A 21,843-nucleotide genomic window follows, 5' to 3' on the forward strand; every position below is an offset into this window, starting at 1 on the left:
ACTTGTAAATAATCTAGCTTGAACACTAAAAATCAACTAGCCATATCTAAACTGTCAATTAGATCCCTTATTGTATGCCCAAAAAGGATTTTGCAAAATGGCAATTGTAAAATCTTCCAAGGAAGTGGATCTTAGTATTCTAAATGTTGAAAGATACATAGCTCAAAGCAACATGGTGAATTTCCTTATACTGCACATACAGTTTTGCCTTCCAGCCAGTTATCTCTGTTCCAGTCTTAATTCTTAGTTCAACACACACCCTGTTTTCTTCTAACCACAAATAACCTGAGGGAAGATGAAACTGCTTCAATCTGCACGCACAATGTACCTTGTGTCACTATGCAAATCCAGTATTCATACTGAAGTGACAAAATGAAATGCCTTGCCCAGTGGATGACTGGCCCACTGGCTTTATATTTCTTATTCCATGCTGTCTAAAACATGAATGAAATGTGCCACCAGATGTGCTTCATGAAATCGGGAAGGCGTTGGACACAAAACTGCAAGCCATTGGGTCAATGTCCTTGTGTACTCATTTGGTTTACCCAACCGGAGAGAAACCAAAATTTAAAATTGTGTCATTTCTAGATTCTAATTGTACATACTTGAACAAAAGGGTAAAGCAATTCAAGCGAGGCAGAGCTATGGAACAACCCATTCTTCCCATTCCCTGCCTGATGAGGCTGATCCACCAGTCTCACCCCAACCCTGCCACCTGATAGGAGATAATCCATAACATGACAGGCATCCATGCTACAAGGTCAACTGCACCCAGCGCTGCTGAAGCCAATCTGGACTATGATAATATGCTGCTGTAGATCTTCTCTATTCACCTCATATACAATAGAATGATTACGATAGAAGGAGATTATTTGGCCTGTCAGTACCATCATTTCACCTAAAACTCACAGCAATAATTCATATACTGGTGCAATGGGAACATCTGAAGCTAGACTGAAATCAGGATTTAGACGTAGCCAGGCACTAATGGGTTACAGACAAGACAGGGACGTGGATCTGTTTGCGAGACAGCTCCCCGGAGAGTAAACTCACTTACGAGTTCTACTGCAGGAGACTCGGAAGAGGACCTTTTGGATCACACTATAAGAAAACAATGATATTGTTGCACATCAAGATGCTTGGTGCATTGACAGGCCTTCTACACAGCCTGCAAACACTGGATAGGGGCATTCGGTAGTCTGGCTCAAGTGTGGCAGAGAAAACCTTGCATAGTTTGGAGGCAGGATAGTCAGAATTGCAGATGCTAGAGTCAGAGATAACACAGTGTGGAGCTGGAGGAACACAGCAGGCCAGGCAGGATCAGAGGAGCAGGAAAGTTGACGTTTCAGGTCGAGACCTTCTTCAGAAAGGCATCCTCTCCACTGTGTAAATAGTGCACACTTCCGTATTAGCATTACTAGTATGACAGCATTCACACATAAACACTGCCACTCTATCAGTTCCCTTGCTACAGCCTCTCTCCCAGACAGCCAGCCCACAATGCAGCTACCCACACTGAGGTATTACCAAGTGGTGCTAGTTAAGGGGATGTTTTCACAAGAAGTCTGAAACGAATATGTTGTTTTGGTGGTGTTTCTATTAAAAGAAGCAAAACCTCACAATTTGATTCTACTTACTCCATCCAGTTCCATGTGATTGTTGTGGTCTTTTTCTGTTTCTCCTCCTCCTGTGGTTGCTCTCCAATTTTACTTCAATAGAACGGTAGCTCTTGTAGTTGTGATATCACTCCCTATTGACACAGAAGGTTTTCTACCTGTAGTTGATGGCGAAAGGATCATATCGTCTTTGCAAACACAGGTGTATTTTGATCCTGGTCTTCTCTTCTCAGGGAGATGACGACAAAGTTCCCTTTGTCACCCCCAGTTTTGTGCACTGAAACTGTGGCATGTTGAGGTCACCTGCTCTCCTCTGTTGCAGAATTAGTTTCACATCACTGAGGGGCCATCCTCATCCTAGTTTGAGGCAACTGGTTATCAACGAGGAGGTGGAACAACTCTGTAACTCCCTCTTTTATGAACCAAAGTTTCCTGAGAACTGGTTCTGGTTCTTTCAAGTATTTGAACGGTACTTCCAGAAGACTTGCAGGGTACAGCCTTCTAGGGACAGCCTCCTATCCCTCCTTTCTTACAAAGAATTTGCTGTCTACGTCCTCCTCTACACATCATGTTGTAGAGCAGGTATCATTATAACTATTGACCTCACACCCACTTAAGGCAATGTAATTTTCTTTCTTTCTGCAGCATAAACCTCCAAATTTTATCAGCAACTCACCACAGTGCTTTTAAACTTTGCATGAGCACAATTAAGTCAAAAACATCTCAGCTGCAACTAGCATAGTGGCCATTAATACAGACCTGCAACAGGCCCCATCTTGTCTTATTTGTGCTTTGTTTCAGGTATCACAATTGCCAGGCGATTGATAACTTTACGACAGAGAAATAAATTTTGCTTTTACTGTGACAAACAAAAACCAACTCATACTCAAAATTACTTAGGCAATTATTAGACTAAACTACAGAAAAGGTATTCCCTACTAACTAAACACAACTGAAAATCCAAAGTCATACTTAAATATTACACGATACTCTCAACAGAAATGTAGACATGTGTATAAAGTTCCTACACCTACTGCCTGTTACAGCTTAACTGTGCTTCACCAAAGTGCATCTTTCAACATCATTTTAAACAAAGTCAATTCATTCAATTTTCTGAACATAATCCAAGTGGATTCACTGTAGTAAAGCATCGTCTGACAATAAAAGCAAAATATTGAGGATGCAATCTGAAACTAACATAGAACTTGTTGGAGAAACTCACAAAGTATGGCAACATCTGTGGAGAGAGAAACAGATGCTGCCAGATCTGCTGAGTTTCACCAGAATTTTCTGTGATCCTCTAGCAATCCCTTGGTCCTGAACTCTCCACAAGCATTTTTTTCTTCAAATTGGGAATCCATGTTCACCAGCACTCTGTTTGTTGAATCCAAAAATAATGCTTTTCTTCTGCAAGACACCTATCGTGGATCTTCTCCAAATCTGTTTGACTCAAAGTCTGAGAGTTAGTACGCAGTTGCTTCCTCCCTTATATCTACGTGCTTAAACTTGCTCCTTACTTTCACTAAGTTTTGACTAGGGCCGCTGTCCCCATAGCATTCAAGTCACACAGGTTTATCTCAAGGCAGATTTTGACAGAGGTCTCATCCCTTTCCCTAAATGTCTCCATCTTACTTTGAATTAAATGAGATAGTCCCATAAACTCCAGCATTTGGAACACAGGAGTGAATTAACCTGTTGCAGCACTTACATGGACAAGTTTTGGTATCCTGCAAACACAGGATGTTAATGTCATTGTCATCATAATCATACATGTTTGTCAACTTCAGTGCCATACAGGTGAGGGACCTCCAGTTGAGTTACATCATGTGGGGCTACAGCTAGTCAAGCCCGACACACCACAGATCTTCAGTTTGGTCTATGTAGTGCCTCTAGAAATTAATTTGGTTCAACTTGTTTAATATTTAACTGGGCATTCATGATCCTGCAACGTGAAAGCTATACAGAAAAATACATGCAACAGGAAATTCATAACTTTACTGTAAAGCTATTTTGAACATGATCCTATCTGGATGTGATCTTACCAGTTTGGATAATAGCCATGACTCTAACCTAAAATGTTACATCTTTGACTTTAGTGTCAACTCCATCTCCCTGTTTTTCTTGGCCATGCAATACATGCAGACTGAATTCCAGGCCTCCACCCATGCTGTGAGGGATCACGCAACTTTAGTCTGAGCTTAACTGACCTCAATTTTTTTCCCCCTCAGACCATAGGCTGTTACTTCCTCTGTAATTAGAAACTCCCAAGATAAGATCAGCAAATCAACTGCATAAAAAGTCAAACCACTTGCTAGAATCACACCACAACATTGCCTCAAATAGCTTTGTGTTGGCATGTTGTCAAATCAAAACAGCATCATCAAAATCACAATTTAAGTGTACAATAAAGTCCCTAAGTAATGAAATGTCAGCAAATAAATAGTAAATCCAGCCACTAACATATTTTGCACTGTCTTTGAAACTGCCCCCTGCATTACACTTGCCTAATAGTGGTATCAAAAATTGCAGCATAGAAATCAAACCCAGATCATTTGGATAGTTGAATTTTGTATTTTTGTTAAACTACTATTTGCACTACAGACATTTTAAAACTGATTTTTCATGTCAATAATATGACAATAACCTAAAACATTCCCATTCTGTTGATAACCCATTTCAGTAGAGTTTGCTGCTTAGTGCTTACATTGTTTCTTTGCAAGGCTGTGTTAAGGCATTGTTCAGAGATGTATTTAACTACCTTCCAATAATGCACACCCAAAGAAGGCTGTCAAACATGTTCAGTTTGACAATGAAGCCAAAGTTGCTCAGCATGCAATGAAGTTTCATCCTTTTTAAAACAGCCCGAGGCAACAGCAATCAGCATATCAAAAGAAAAATCCAGCAGGCAGATTTAACTCTGTGGCCAACTGCAATAATTACACCCAACAGTCACTTAATAATTCTATAAATTCAAGGTCAATTTCAGCCACAGATCAGCAACTAAAAAGCCATATCCCTATTACGACTGTCAAAGATCACAATTTGAAATGAAACGTAGCTCTCTCTTGATCCCTGTGGATTACAACTGTTTCCAAGTGCCCATACAGGTCGCTGTCAAGACAAGTGACAACAGTAAGTTCAAATTTTCAATTATACACAACACGCTTAGGAAGCGCCATCAGTGCATGTCAAAAGCCTGAAGGTATGTCTTATGTAAGTATGCCACTTACATACAAACAGGGGAACAAATGAATCAGCACATAAGCTAAGAAAATTAGATAGGCTTTGCTTACAAAAGCACCTTTTCTACTTTCTGTCCTTCTGTTCTCACCGTTTCCCCACCCTCTTGGAAACACAGTAGAGTTTTGCATGTTCACTTTCCACCTCTAGTCTCTAAATACAAAGGACAACTGCCCAGCATTTTCAGCACAATGTCACCACCAAAGATGTCAGCTTCTCCTCTCTCCTTTCAGAATTTTAATTTGTCTATTCCCTCCAGGACACAATCATGTACACTTTTGATCACCACCCAACATGCACTATCCTTCACACAGTAACTTCCCATACACGTGCTGAAACCTGTTCCCTTGTCTCCCTCCAGGATCTCGGGCATTCTCTCGAAGTCAAACAACAAATTACTTGTATATTATTATATTTAATTTCATGAATTAATTGGTCATAAAGCATTCTCCTGTACATTCAGCCCAAGCACAAATTTGGTCATCACTTTGCTGAACACCTTTGTTCAATCCAAAAACTAGATGCTGATGTTCCAGTTGCTTCCATTGGCTTAAATTAGATGTACAGCACCAAAGCAAACTATTCAGTTCAGCAGTCCATACTTGTGTTTATGGCCCACTTCTGCCCTATCCCTTTCATTCTCATCTAAATCAAACAGCAGGAACCCTCTATCTTCATCTGTCATATCTTTGTTTGATTTCCTCTTCAATGCATGTACACTATTCATTTCAACTACTCTCAGTAGTCAGTCCCACACTCTTAATACCTGAGCATTGCTGACAAAATAGACATAGACTGGAGAAGCTTTATATCCTTCTCTCATTAGAACAGATGCAAGAATGGCAAATTTCTAAGGGAGCAACATGTTCATGCTCCTGGCCTTCAAGACAAAATGTTTCAACAGTATGTCGGCTTTTCAGCAAAAGTTGCATACAACAATCGACTTACCATATGAAAATATCAACACAAATTAACAATTTGGTCCTTCAAGCCTGCTCTGCCATGCCATTCAATAAGATCATGGATGATCTATTGTAACCTCAACACTACATTCCTGCATCTCCCCAATAATCTTTCATCCAATAGAACAGTAATTTATTGTCACTTGTATTTTTACAAAAAAAAAAGTGAGAAGTGTTTAACTCACCATACTCTGCACTTTTATTAATAGCAGAAATCATATATAAAATATTAAAAATTATGAAAAAGTCAATCTTTGAGGAAAAGACAGGACCCACATTCTCCACCGCTGCAGAAAGCCAACATAAAAACCATCACCCCAACCTCATCATCAAAGCCGCTGCGTTCGGAATCCCAGGACGGACCCATCATTCCACCAAAGCTGTGGAAGCACACCACCACTTTGTTGGACCCACCAGGATGTGGCCACAATGGCAACGAGGAACAGACCACACCGCCTTCGCCACTGCAGCATCCTACATTGGTAATCAAGAATCTATCTACATCTCCTTTAAAAATATTTAAAGATTCTGCATCTACTGCCTTTTGAGGAAGGGAATTCCAAAGGCACAACTCTCGAAAGAAAAACAGGTTTCCTCATCTCTGTTTTAAAGGGATGCCCCATTAATTTTAAACTATGACCGATAGTTCTAGATTCTCCCAGAATCATCCATCCAGTCAAGTCCCCTCAGAATCTTAAATGATTCAATTCAGTCACCACTGATTACAGAAGACACAGGTCTAGCCTGTCCAGCCTTTTCTCAAAACATGCAAACTCCACACAGACAGTCACCCAAGGCTGGAATCGAACCCGGGTCCCCTGGTGCTGTGAGGCAGCAGTGCTAACCAGTGAGCCACCTTTGGCCCCTACAAGAGAAAATATTCCCTCTGCACCCACGCAATCAACACCTTTCATAGCTTTAAAGACCGATGTTAGATCTCCATAAGGCTTTTTTCAAGAGTAAAAATAGTTAAGCCTGTCAATTCTTCCCAGATATGTGTACCCATGCAATTCTGCTATTATTCTTTTAAATCTCTTTTTTCCTTCTTCAGTGCCTCTATACACTTTGCATAATGTGTCTACCGTAATTGCACAGAATACATATAGGGGTCTAACCAACGTTCAATAAAGGTTTGGTGTCATGATCCCAGTCAGTTGCATTATTGGAAGTCAGATCCCAGATCTAAACCAGGCTTAAGAGATCATGTTTTGTTTTATTTTGGTTTTAACAAAGTGGTCTGTCACTGAAAAATAAGCAATACTGCAGATTTTGCTTTTAATAAAACAAAAGTTCATTAACAAAAGAAATAAACAAAAAAGAGAACAAAACAAATTGTCACTTATAATACAAATTCAAAAATGTTTAAATACATGGTTAAAAGTACAATTCCATTAATCCCAAAACATTCATTTACAAATTGAGAAGAAAAAAAAAATCACCTCTTGTATCATACGCAAAACACACCCCTGGTACAGTACCCAAAGACACCACTCGTACAGTACTCACACCCGAGTTCCTGTCTCTAACACCTCACTGGACTTAAGTCACTTATGACAACTGAACAGCCGACAGTTTCTTCCTGGAGCTCCTCATACACTTGAACCTAAATGTACTGAAGTGGCCTTTTGAGGGTTTTATTCAAACACTTCTGGTCTGGAACTAGCAGCAATTCTTTACTCTAAGGTAATCAAGTTTTACTCTCGCCTTTTCTTCTCAGTAGCACTAATTAATACATCCATCTTCATTCAAGAATTCTCAGCGCTGCTCAAAATCCAGAGTGAAACTAAGAGAGAACCTTCTCTCTAAGCAACTGGTTCTCTACCTTAAGCTTAAGAAACCTCTCCAGACCTTCTAAACTGGAGAAAATAAAAACAGAAATTGCTAGACAAATTCATCAAAAGGTCAGCGTTCTGAAGAAGAGTCTCTGGACCCAAAACATAAACTCTGTTTGCTTTCCACAGATGCTGCCAGGCCTGCTGAGTTTATCCAGCAATTTCTATTTTAGTTTCTGATTTCTAGCATCAGTAATTCTTTGGGTGTTACTTTGTTTAGCTTCTAAACTGGAGCTTGTTTATCTTGTTCAGTTGTTAAATCTTACCACTATACAGATAAACTCAAATTCTAAAGCTAGGACCCAAACTGTTTTAAAACAAATCACCATGGTCACAGAAATACTGGTTAATTATTACCTTCAGACATATAGAAAAAAAAACAAGTCTTTGAGGTTGTTGACTTGCTCACCAAGCTGGCTTTTTTTTGTTCAGCCGTTTCGTCACCATGCTAGGTGATATCATCAGTGGAGCCTCCATTGAAGCGATGTTATTCTACTCCGTTTGGAATTTATACTGTCCGGTCCGTTATGGTGAGTACTGTCATTTCCGGTTTTGATCTGTATGGGTTTGTATATGGGGTCCAATTCTATATTATTGTTGATTGCATTATGGGTTGAGAACCATGCCTCTAGGAATTCCCGTGCGTGTCTATGTTTGGCTTGGGCTACTATGGTTACTTTGTCCCAGTTAAATTGACAGCCTTCATTGTCTGAATGTACTGATATTAAGGAGAGTTTGTTGTGCCGTTTTGCTGCCAGCTGATGTCCATGTATTCTGATGCTAGTTTATTTCCTGTCTGTCCAATGTAATATAATGACGAAACATCTGAACAAAAACAAGCCAGCTTGGCGAGCAAGTCAACAACCTCATCCACAATCCAAGCTACAGATCTTTGCCAAAACATTAAAAATCAAGTCTTTCACTAATGCAGAAGCTTAAAAACTCAAACTTACGACAAATGATATTAAAAATATTTGCAAATCACAGTTTACATCACATTAGGATAACTCCCCCATTTTTCAATGATAGCCTTCCAGAGAGAATGCATGGAGTTATGGCCTTATCAACCTGGCACACCTTTTAGTGATGAATGTATTGTGCATGATTCCGTTCTTCCTCTACCACACCTAGACTTGTACCTTACAAGCAATAAGCGACCTCCATATTCCTCTTACCAAAATGTACAACCTCATTAATCTGCATTGAACATCACTTGCTAATATTTTGCCCGTTCTTCAATTTATTAAGCTGTTAATTTGCTGTAGTTTGCCTCAGTCTCGACAATACCCCTCCAACTTCCCAGTTAAAAGAAACGTTGGTGTCATCCACCAATTCAGAAGTTGTGTTTTAGTCCCAACCTCTGAACTATTAACTTAAATTGTGAACAGTAGTACAGCACTAATCCCTGGAGAACTTCACTTACAACCTCTGTTGTTGAGTAACTAGTCCTTGCTCCCTTCCTGTCTTCTGTCTTGAAAGCTTGCAACCATTCTGCCACTCCTGACTCCACATTCTTTGGCCTTATTCACAAGTCTAACATGTGGTACCTTATAAAAGGCCCTTTGAAAATCCTGATAGATAACATCTAATATATCATCATTGTCTAATTTCTCAGCTACTGCCTAAAGAAATGCAATAAGGTTTGTCAAGCAAAATTTTCTCTTTTGCCATTTCAATTTGTATTTTTAATTCTACGTCCTATTCTGGCCTTCAGCTCCAATAATGTTCCAATGAAGTTAATTAGAAACTTGAAAAACAAAAACTCGCTTTCAATTTGTGCAGCCTCCTGGACTAAACACCAAGTTCAGCAATTTCAGCTCAAAAGCAGTGCCCTATTTTTTCCAGCAGCTGGGGGTAGAAATAGTTTTCCTAATGCCATTAATAGTTTCGCTCTCTACCTTTTGTTTCTTTCCTTGCTCCATTACCACAAATGTTTCCATTACACTATCATCCCTTGTCATTTACTTACATCTACCTTTCATACTTTCACAGAACATCCTGTTTTTGTTTGTTATTCTCTTCACCCAAGCCTTGCCTAACAACTGTTATTGACAGTTCTGACTTTTGTGCCAGCTGTAGCTCAGTTGGTAGCACTCCAAATGAGTCAGAAGGTCCTGGATTCAAACCTCACTTCTGGGACTTGAGCACAAAAATTAAGAGAAGTATTCTCATGTAGTACTGAGGGAATGCTGTACAGTTGGAGGTGCAGTCTTTCAGATGAGATCTTAAACTGAGTTTCCATCTGTGCTCTCAGTTGGAATGATCAGTGCCATTACATTAGCATCTAACTATGCCAGATTTGGATCTTGAATGATGATTAACTTCCATGCACAAATTATAAAAAAATCTAATTCACATCTGGAGATTGAATCCACAATCTAGTTTGGTAAAATAATCTTCACATACACAAATCAACTTGCTTTAAGTGTTAAGTTCACAATTTTTGTTGAATTAATTTCCAAAATGCTCCAAGTTGAAAACCAAATTACTGCATGCCTCTCCAAGTAAATATTGAAGAGCATCTGGAATACATGCAAATATCAAATGAATGTCCAAAACACAAGCTACAATTCAGCTTGTGACTGTGTCATAACCAGGCTCCAAATAATCAAAAAAGTTTAACGTATAATTTATTCAGTCAATGTCTTACGGATCTATGAAAAACTGGTATAGAAAACAGCAAGAAACATAAACAGACAGAAGTATACAAATATGATTTGTTAAGTTTGGTTTGACACTGGCTGTTGACCTTTGAGAGAATGAAAAGGCTTTTTCGTCTACTACCAGTACGAAACCTTGAAAAATGTTTCTTTGGCAATCAGAATGTGCTTTTTTAAAAGTTCTTTCATGGAATGTTGATGTTTCTTACAAAGTCAGCATTTGTTGCCCATTTCTATTTGCCCTTGAGAAGGTAGTGGTGAGCTGCCTTCTTGAACTGCACCAATCAAAATAGTTCCATGACATCAGTGCCGAGACCAGCTTTCATTTCCGTATTTTTATTAATTATACTTAAATTTGAACAGCTGCCATGCTGCAGCTTGAACTCGTGCACTGATGGAATTAAGCCTGAGCCTCTGGGTCAATGGGCCAGTGAGAATACCACGATGCTACCTCCTTCCCACAATGGCCTCAGGATAAAGAAAAAACATGTTTGGCATACTTAAGACTTCAGGCTAATTGGTAAGAAAAGGAAAAGGCATCTTATTGATGCATCGAAAGCACTCTTGGAACCAGAGCACAGATACATTAGCGCAAAGTAGAGGAACCGTTATTTTTAATTTGTTCATAGAATGTTGCCTTCGTTGGCTAAGCCAACATTTATTGCCTATCATAAATGCACTGGAGAAGATAGTCACCTTCTTGAACCGCTGCAATCCTTGGGCTATAGGGCTAATCACATGCTGTAAGGAAGTTTCAGGACTTTGGCCTAGTGACAGTAAAGGAACAGCAATAAGGTTCCAAGTCAGGATGATAAGGGAATTGGAGGAGAACTTGCAGGCAGTTATTCTTTTCTTGATACCCACTTATTTTCATCCTGCATCACTGACAACCAAAAGTAGAGGTGTTCAATCACAATATCTGAGGTTTCTGGTTTCAGGTATAGACACAAAAACTGATATAACAGAACATGTCCACAAATCCCTCAATTGCAAGACACTTGTTTAGCGGAAGTATCCAGTGGATCTATTGGCATAAAGCTCCAACCTTTAAAAATGATATAGACATTTTTACTGAAACTGCATGCCAATCTCAGAATTCCAAAGACATTACAAAGTTTGGGACTTAGTTACAGTGGAATGCTACAATTACATGACACTTACTGAAATAATCAAATATCTAAAACTGCTTTTAGAACTTGTACTTAAATTTATTGGACAAACTGAAACAGAGTGACTGAATTTTATATCTTAATCAACTTGTCAGCAACACAATGCAACACAATTTCGCAGTCTTCACTTTCGTTAAAAACTTTTCAGTTCTGTAGTTTCACAGAGCAATATTGCAACTCACTGAGGAAGGGTCACTGGACCCGAAACGTTAACTCTGATTTTTTCTTCACAGATGCTGCCAGACTTGCTGAGCTTTTCCAGCAACTTTGTTTTTGTTGCAATGTACTGCTACCAGTTTCCATTCACATAACTGTTACAGCACGGGTGGTTTATTTCATGCCATAGTCCAAGCCCAATGAAAATGGACAGAGATTGCTCAGCTTCATTTCATCTCAAGGTCACCTGAAAAAAATAAGGAGCATAGCTCCAAATCTTCTAATCTGCTCACTGCTTGCCAACCCATCAGACTGCCATTTAAGGCATCTGCCACTTCAACCACCCTTCCCATACATCCACTCACCCCATTTACTAACATCAAACCTAACATGTAAACAGCTAGAGTCATAAAAAGGGTATGTACACGGTCTTATCCCCAACTCAACTTCATTTTTATGGAGTTCTCAGAGGGACACTGGCACTCTGTGATTCCCAGTCAGGCTTGGAAGGTCCCAGAGGAAATATGCAGCAGCACCAAGTCTGGGCAGCGGTGGCCAGGGGTGGGGGGGCATTGCGGGTGGGGTGGGGGGTGCAGGTTGGTGCTCTTCTGAACACTGCTCCAACCCAACAATGAACACTGCTGCCTTGAAGATCCGAGCCACAATCTTAAAATACTCTTACCTTGCTATCTGGTTAACAAATGGCTTCATTTCTTGAGGGTCATACGCACGGGCAAAGGCCCAGCAGACGTAGCAAGCTGCATCTCTCACATTCGAGCCCACGCTGCAAGCACCTCGCTTCTCATCGAAAGTCAATGCTTTCAGTATTACAGGTACAACTATGAAAGAAAAGAGAAAGTTTAAAAAAAATCAGCTCTACAATTTTTGTTTGCAAAGTTATGAATTGATTTCCACAGTTTTACTTTTACAGGTCACAGTTTTAGCATATGGGGTGGAAGGTTTAAAATAGAGGTGAAGAGGAATTACTTTCCCAAAGGGCTGTGAATCATGGAATTCAATATCCCAGCGTGTGATGGACATTGAGTTGCTGAACAAATTTAAGGCAGAGACAGACAGATATTTAATTTGTAATATGTGAAGGGTTATGGTGAGTGGGGAGGAAGTGAAGTTGAAGCTGTGATGAGATCAGCGATGATTGTACTAAGGCTCGAGGGGCAGAATTGTTGATTCCCTCTCTTAATTCTTATGTTCTAAGACGTTCCATTGCTCTCCTTCATTACCTTAGCATGTGATTAGCCATTTTCTTCATTATTCATTGCCTCTTAAAGTATTTTCTTGGCACCACGCTGTGGTAGTACTGATCAATTTTCGTTTTGGGGTTGGGGGCTGCTGGTTTGGAAGTCATATTCGCATAGTCATCTAACACTCTAACAAAACCACTTCTATTGAGTCTTTAGATAGCAAATAGGAATGTGAATTCTGTATGATTTGTTCTTTGACAGATCAAATGAGTCACACTCTTAGATACTGAAATCTATCTGCCAATATCCTTGCCTATTCTAAGATCAGAATCTCCTTGTATCCTCTTTAAGATTATTCATTGAGCATTCTCTTTATTATTGTCAGTTAATTTGGATCTCTGATAGCCCTATATTGAAAATACTGATGCACACCACTAATGGACGTGGTCCTAAAACAGAACCCACTTTCAATCATTTAGAGAAAATGCCACCACTCCTCTTTCCTGGGCCTTCCACAACTCCATGCCCTTTAACCCTTGCTCAAACTTTAATTTCACTCCAATATCTTGAGCATCCTTCACTCCCTTTGTCTGACCAATGGTAATGATGTTTTCAGCAAAGTAGGCCACATGTTCTGAAATTCTTGTAAACCCTTCTATCTGTCCACCTCTACGAACTCCATAGAGCTCAGCTCAAAGCACAAATCTTTAACTAATTATCCGTCAACTTTTTAACAACTCTCAAACTCAACATTCATTTTAGTGGTTATTAGTCTGTGGAGCCATGGCTATAGGGTGGCAAGACCAGGAATACAATATTCAAGGGTAGTCGACATTTCAGAAAAATAGGCAAACAGGAAAAAGGAGAGGACAGTGTTTTAATGAAAGAGAGTATCAGTCTAGTGGCGAATAGTGATAGAAGTGCAATAGATCCTGATGTGGAATTGGGTGGGGTGGAAAAAAAGAATATCAAAGTCACAGGTGGGAGTTGCCTATACGTCCAGGAAGAGTTGCTTCGCTGTAGGACAAAGAAGGGTCATACAATTGCCATGGGTGATTTTAGTCTGCTTACTGACAGCAGATTAAAAAAATCAGATATGCAAGGACAACATGGAAGTGTATTAGGGATTGTTTCTTAGAGTAGTGCATTGCATAAACCACCCATGAACAAGCTATCTTACACATCTGATAATGAGGTAGTATCAATAAGTGATCTCGTAGTTAAGGATTCTTTGGGGAGTAGAGATAACAACATGGCAGAGTTTCAATTCAGTTTGAGGAACAGAACTCACAGACAAAACAGTCACCAACTTAAATAAGGGCAACAATAGAAGTGTGAGCAAAGAGTTATCTAAATGGGCATTGGCAGGCATTTAAGCAGATATTTATAACACTCAGCAAAAATTTATTTTGGCCAAAAAGAAGGATTCGAAGAGAAGGATGAATCACCTTTTGTTAAAAATGAAGGTATACAAAACAAGTGAAAGTAAGTTGTATACCAGATGATTGGGATTCTTTTTTTAAAAGGAACTACCAGTTGACTAAAAAGCTAATAAAAAGGGGGAAAATTTACTTTAAAAATAAATTGACAAGAACTATAAAAATAAACACCGAAAACTTCTACAGGTTTCAAAAAAAGGTAGCTGATATGAATGTGAGAGCTCTGAAGAGGATTTGATAATGGAAGACACAGAAATGGCAAATAATTTAATACAAAGTTTTGCATCAGTCTTCATGGTGGAGGACACTATAAATGCCCCCAAAGATATCAAATAAACAAGGTGCTAATGGAAGAAAAGTCTTGTTAATAGTCTGTATCATAAGGGATGAAAGTATTTGGCAAACTAATGGGGCAGACACATTGCCAGGACCTGATGGGCTGCATCCAATGGTTTTAAGAGAAGCGACTGCAGTGGAAGCATTGGTTGAAATATTCCAGAACTCACTGGATTCAGGGAGAATTCCAGAGGATTGGACAACCACTAATGTGATGCCCCAGTTCAGAAAGCAGAAACTATAGGCCAGTTGGTCTAATATCTGTCATTGGAAAAAATGCTAAGGTCCATTATTATGGAAGACACAACAGAATGTTTAGAAAACTTAACGCAAACAGAGTCAACATGGTTCTTTGAAAGGGAAATCATGTTTGACAAATCTGCTAGAGATCTTTGAGGACATAACAAGCAGAATTTTTGAAAGGGAACCAGTAGATGCACTGTATTTTGATTTCCACTATGCATTTGATAAGGTGCTACAAAAAAGGTTATTCCACAAGTTTGTAGCATGCAGTATTGGGCATGGCTTGAGGATTTATTATTACACAGAAACAGAGAGAGTTAAGATGAAAGGGTCTTTTGCAGGTTAGAACATCATAAATAGTAGAGTTCCAGGACCTCAATTATTTACCATCTATATAAATGACTGGGAGGACAGGCAAGAGTATAATGTCTCCAAATTTGCTGAATACACTAAAATAGTCAGGAGAACATGTTGTGATGAGGACATAAAGAATTTGCAGGAGGATACAAGTAGGTTGAGAGAATGAGCAAACCCATGGCAAATGAAGTTTAATGTAGATAAATGTGTGCTCATTCACTTTATTAGATATTGAAGTCCTTTAAAAACTAAAATTTCTGAATATTTACTGTGTAGCATGAGATTTCACTTCATAGCTATCAGTTAGCTTTCCAAAGCTCAAGCATGGATAAACAAAAGAAAGAATTACGACAACAAAGAGTTCACGGTGCAAACTGAACTTGCATGAACAATTTATCTGGTGTCAAAGGCGCCCCATTATATCAGTTTGCTGTTTTCACATATAAGTAGTATTTATTATGAGATTAAACTAACCTTCAGATAAAGGCAGGCAAGCGCACCACAATCACCTTCATGAGTGGCTCTCCCATTGCTATTGGCCAAGAGGGGTTAGACATGTAATTGACACAGCACTGATGGTCAGATCCAAAAGTAGGTGTATGAACTGGTACAGAAAGGGAGGAACAGACAGGGAAAGGAGGCACACTATCTCCTTTTGGGAAGGCCAGGAGATCCCCCACATCAGCCCAAGGGAAGAACAAATTCTGTTGATACCAAGACCATCACAAAAGAATGCAGGACCACTAGGATGTGAGAGTGCACTGTCTCTACTGATCCATTTTACAGAATTTCTCCAAGATCAATAAAATGTTCTCATCGGTCACAGATCCTATGTTTCCTTTCATTGATTAATTAATGACGTATCATCTCTAAACTGCTGCTTTTCAGTCAACTATCAGAAAATTGCTGTAAATTGTCTAGTTGCTGATATGAGGTAACTAATCATGAATCTCCTAAAATAAAAAAAAAACTTTAGTAGGATGAATAAAAAGGCAGTCTATTATTTAGATGGGAGTCAGATTCCAAACAAGTTCAGCACAGAGGGACCTGGGTGTTCTTGTATGTGAAACAAAAAAAGTTAGCATACAAGTGCAGCAAACAGTTAAGAAGGTAGCTGGAATGTTGGTCTTCATTGCTACAATGTTGGGAGTTTAAAACTAAGGAAGTTGTGTTACAACTGTACTGAGTCTGGTGGGGCTGTACCTAGAGAAGTGAAATTTTGGTTCCTGTATCTAAGAAAGAATATATTGGCATTGGAGACTGTTTAAAAGAGATTCACCAAGCTGATTCCTAGGATAAAGGGGTTCACATATTAAAAATGGTTAATCAGGTTAAGCCTTTGTTTATTAGAGTTTAGAAGAATGCAAGGTAGTCCTATTGAAACATGTAAAATTCTGACAGGTAATGAAATAAAACAAAGAACTGCAGATGCTAGAAATATGAATGAAACAAAAATTCAAATCTGGAGAATCTCAGCAGTTCAGGTAACATCTGTCTAGAGAAAACAGAGTTAACATTTCAAGTTCAGTGCTACTTTTTCCTGAGAGGTTGGAAAAAGGGTCACAAGACTCTGTTTTCTCTCTAAAGATGCTGCCAGACCTGCTAAGTTTCTCCAGCAATTTAGGTTTTCGTTTGCTTAAGATTCTGAGGGGCCTTGAAGAGGTAATATTGAGAAAATGTTTCCACTATTGGGGGAAGTCTCAAACTAGGGGCCATAGTTACAGAATAAGGGGACACTCATTTAAAACTGAAATGTGAAGCAATTTCTTATCCCAGAGCATATGGAGCTCTTGAAATCTCTATCCCAAAGAGCTGTGAAGGCCAAATCACTAAGTATTTAAAAATGTGGATAGATTCTTGAAATATCGAGGAGTTGGCAGGAAAGGGAAGTCAAAGACTGCAGCAGATCAACCAAGATCATATAGAATCACAAGGGCAGGTCGAAGATGCTGAATGGTGTCATTGGCTCTTCATTTCATGTTCCATGTTTCCCATCTTCTTTCTTTTATCATTGCTATATGCTTTATATGCCATCTATAGTTATATAAATAAAACTGATATGTCATTATATTATGACCTTGAAGAGCACTGATAAGGTAGAATAGTTCATTTGGAATTTAAAATTACAGCTGACTACCTTAGAATACGTACAGTACTTCAAATCACTCTTTGAGTAAAAGTTTAAATTCACAAGAATGACTACTGCCCACTTTTCAGTAGAAGAATCCACTTCTCTGCAGAGATTTCAGGACTCCAGTATAAAGAAAAGAAAAATATGTTTCTCATGAGTGGTTGGTGGAGAAGACAAGAAAAACCAGGAGGAATTATCAAGAGGAATAAAATAAGTATACTGTTGCCCTACTGCATGATTCACAAAAAGTTGGAATGCACATACCATGAGTCTTTAGGAAGGTATATGGAATGCCAATGTTTATTGCAAAGGATATACAGTATATGAGTAGGGAAATTTTGTTACAGTTGAACAGGACATTGAGATGACCACATCTCGAATATAGTTTTCATCCCCTTGCTTAAGAAAGAATTGAATTGCACAAGACATAGGTCAGATAAGGTTCTATTCATTCCTGTGATGAAAGGCTTATTTTATGAGGGAAGGTAGACATATCAACATCTCTGTCTCTGGCTTGCTGCAGTGTTCCAACGAAGCTCAATACAAGCTGGAAGAACAACACCTCATTTTCTGCTTGGGAACCCTTCAGCCCTCCGGACTCAATATCGAGTTCAATAATTTTAGGGCCTAGTTCCTTACCCCACACACCAGACCCTGTTATCACATAGCCTGCCATTACACGCTACTTATTGTTCGTCACTAGCAGTCCCCATTAACAGCTATTCACCGTCCTACCCAGATCATTATCAACTTCTTTGTCTATTCAACTGCTTTTCTTTCTCTTCGGATTCTATTCTTTATCCTACTGTTTACTCCCTGCCCCAACCCCCTATTTTCTGCATATAAACCAATGGTTTTCCAGCTACCATCAGTTCTGAGGAAGGGTCACCGGACCCGAAACATTAACTCTGATTTTTTCTTCACAAATGCTGCCAGACCTGCTGAGCTTTTCCAGCAACTTCTGTTTTTGTTCCTGATTTACAGCATCCACAGTTCTTTCAGTTTTTAAGGTAGATCTATCCACTGGAGTTGAGAAGAATTAGAGGGTATATAAATAAGACAGACATGATCCTGAGAAGACCTGACAGAATGGTTGCTGAAAGCATGTTGCTCATAGAGTCATACAGCACGGAAACAAACCCTTCAGTCCAACCAGTCCACGCTGACCATAATCCCAAACTAAACTAGTCCTACCTGAGATAACAAGGGGTAGAGCTGGATGAACACAGCAAGCCAAGCAGCATCAGAGGAGCAGGAAGGCTGACGTTTCGGGCCTAGACCCGTCCTACCTGCCTGTGCAAATCCCTCCAAACATTTATTATTCATGTACTTATCCAAGTGTCTTTTAAACATTGTAACTGTACTGCATCCACCACTTCCTATGGAAGTTCATTCCACATTTGAACTCTGTGAAAAAAAAATTACCCTTCATATCTTTTTTAAAATGTTCCTCTTCTCACCTTAAAAATATGCCCCTCGTCTTGAAATCCCCCACCCTAGGGAAAAGACACTTGCCATTCACTTTATCTACACCCGTCACTGTTTTATAAACCTCAGTAAGGCTGCCTCTCAACCTCTTGCACTCCGACGGAAGAAGTCCCAGCCTACCCTTATAACTCACACACTCCATGTCCAGCAATATTCTGGTAAATCTCCTCTAAACCCTCTCCAGTTTAATAATACCCTGTCTATAACAGAGAAAGCAGAACTGGACACTGTACTCCAAAAGAGGCCTCACCAATGTCCTATACAATCTCAACATAACATCTCAACTACCATATTCAAAGATCTGATCGACGAAGGCAAGCATGTTAAACACCTTCTTAGTCACCCTGTCGAAATGTGGTGCAAATTTTCAAAGAATTATGTACCTGAACCCCCTGGGTCTCTCTGTTCTACAACACTGCCCAAGGCCGTACTTTTAATTGTATAAGTCTTGTCTTTGTTTGTTTTACCAAAATGCAATACCTTGCATTTTTCCAAATTAAACTCCATTTGTCACTCCTCAGCCCATTGACCCAATTGATCAAGATCCCTTTGTAATCTTAGATAACCTTCACTGTCAACTATACCACCAATCTTGGTGTCATCCATAAACTTAATAACCATGCCTTCTATTTTCTCATGTAAATCATTTACATATATGACAAACAAAAGTGGATCCAGCACAAATTGCTGTGGAACACCACTGATCACAGGCCTCCAGTCTGAAAACCAACCCTCCACCATCACACTCTGTTTCCTGCCATTAAGCCAATTTTGTATCCAATTGGCAAGCTCACCCTGAATCCTATGTGATCTAACTTTGCTAATTAGTCCAACATGTGAAACCTTGTCAAAGGCTTTACTAAACTCCAACAGTATCTGCAGCTCTACCCTCGTTAATCTTCTTGGTAACTTGCTCAAAAAACTCCATCAAGTTTGTATGACACGATTTCCCTTGCACAAAATCATGCTGCCTATCCCTAATCATTCTTAGTCTCTCCAAATGCATATAAATCCTACCTTTCAGAATCACTTCTAACAACTTACCCACTACCAAGGTCAGACTCTCAGGTCTATAGTTCCCATGCTTCTCCTTACATCCCTTCTTAAACAAAGGCACAACATTAGCCAATCCCCAGTCATTCGATACCTCACCCACAGTTATGGATGATACAAATATTTCTGCAAGGGGCCCCACAATTTCCCACAAAGTCCTGGGATACACTAGATCAGGTCTCAGGGATTTATCTACCTTTATATTTTCTAAGATCTCCAGCACTACTACTTCTCTAATGTGAACTGTTTTCAAAACATCAATATTTATATCCCTGTGTTCTCTAGCCTCCAATTTTTTCTCCACAGTAAAAATTAATACAAAATATTCATTTAATATCTCTCCCATTTCCAGAAGTTCAACGCAAAGATGACCTCTTTGATCTTTAAGGGGCCCAACTCTCTCTCTAGTTGTTCTTCTGCTCTTAATGCACTTGTAGAATCTCTTTGGATTATCCTTAACCTTATCTGCCAAGGCTATCTTATGTTATCTTTGCCTTCCTGATCTCCCTCTTAAGAATGCCCGTACACTTTTTATACTGTTTGACAGATTCATTTGAACCTAGATGTTTATACCTAATATGTGACTCTTCCTTATTCTTAACCAGAACCTCAATATCTGGAAGAATGGACTGGCACAGGCTTGGAGGACCAAAGGGTCCTGTGCCGATTTGTTCTTTGTTCATTCTTTGATCTCTACTTTTATGAGCCTCACCCTTCACTCTAATAGGAATATAGTTCTACAGGAAGAATGCTGTTAAACTTGAGAGGGTGCAGAAAAAACTTACAAGAATGTTACCAGGACTGAAGGGTTGGAGCTAAAGGGAGAGACTAAATAGGCTGGTGCTTTTTCCCTAGAGTGTCGGAGACTAAGGGGTGACTTCATAGAGGTTTATACAAATCATGTGGGGCATGGATAGGGTGAATAGCCAAAGTCTTTTTCTTAGGCTGTCAAAGTCCAAAACTAGAGGACACAGGTTTAAAGTGAGAGGGGAAAGATTTAAAGAGGACCTGAGGAGTAACTTTCTCACGCAGAGGGTGGAGCATACCTGAAACGAGCTGCCAGAAGAAGTGGTGAAGGCGAGTACAATTGCAACACTTTGAAGGCATCCGGGTGGACACATGAATAGGAAGAATTTAGCGGTATATGTGCCAAATGCTGGCAAATGGGACGAGGACAGTTTGGGATGTCTGGTCGGCGCAATTGGAATGAATTAGACCGAAGGTTCTGTTTCTGTGTCAACAAAGAAATTAAACCAGAAGGACAATGTGGCATCAACCCTCCACACCAGAAACAACAACAGCAACCCTGTTAACCCTGCAAAAGTCCTCCTTCCCAACATCTGATAGCTCGTACCAAAATTGGGAGAGCTATCTCACAGACTAGTCAAGCAACAGCCTGACATCAATTGTAAAGTATGATTCCATGAGTAGGACCATATCCCAGACACCACCATCACCATCCCTGTATATGTCCTGTCCCAACAGCAGGACAGACTCAGCACAATGGCAGCATAGTGATCTACAGTCACAAACAAGTTGCCCTGGGAGTCCTCAACATTAACTCCAGACCCCATGAAGTTTCCTGGCATTAGGTCAAATATGGGCAAGGAAGCGTGCAGATTACTAAATACTGTCTTCCTTTGGCTGATTAATCGGTACTCCTCCATGTTGATCAACACTTGGAGGAAGCACTGAAGATAGCAACAGTGTGGAATGTGCTCTGGGTGCAGGATTTCAATGTCCACCACCCAGTGTGATTTGGCACAAGCACAACTGACCAAGCTGATCAGGTCCTAAAGGACAAAGCTACTACATTGGCACTGCAACAGATGGTGAGGGAACCAAAAGAGGGAAATACATAGCTGACATCATCCTCACCAATCTGCCTGCTGCATGTGCATCTGTCCATGACAGTATCCATAAGAGTAACTGCCACACAATCCTCATGGAGACGACGTC

The 21,843-nt window shown here is 39.7% G+C and overlaps 1 protein-coding gene across 1 annotated transcript in view; it reads right to left on the bottom strand.

Moving 5' to 3' along the window:
* tbcd (tubulin folding cofactor D) overlaps positions 1–21,843 on the bottom strand; it is a 267,266-nt gene that overhangs the window by 132,499 nt on the left and 112,924 nt on the right. The window contains exon 14 of the mRNA XM_048610824.1: positions 12,318–12,474. Within this exon, the coding sequence (XP_048466781.1) occupies positions 12,318–12,474 (157 nt within the window). The remainder of the gene's footprint in view (positions 1–12,317; positions 12,475–21,843) is intronic.

This window comes from Rhincodon typus, chromosome 23 (assembly GCF_021869965.1).
Source record: "Rhincodon typus isolate 14 chromosome 23, sRhiTyp1.1, whole genome shotgun sequence".
Lineage (NCBI taxonomy): Eukaryota > Metazoa > Chordata > Chondrichthyes > Orectolobiformes > Rhincodontidae > Rhincodon > Rhincodon typus.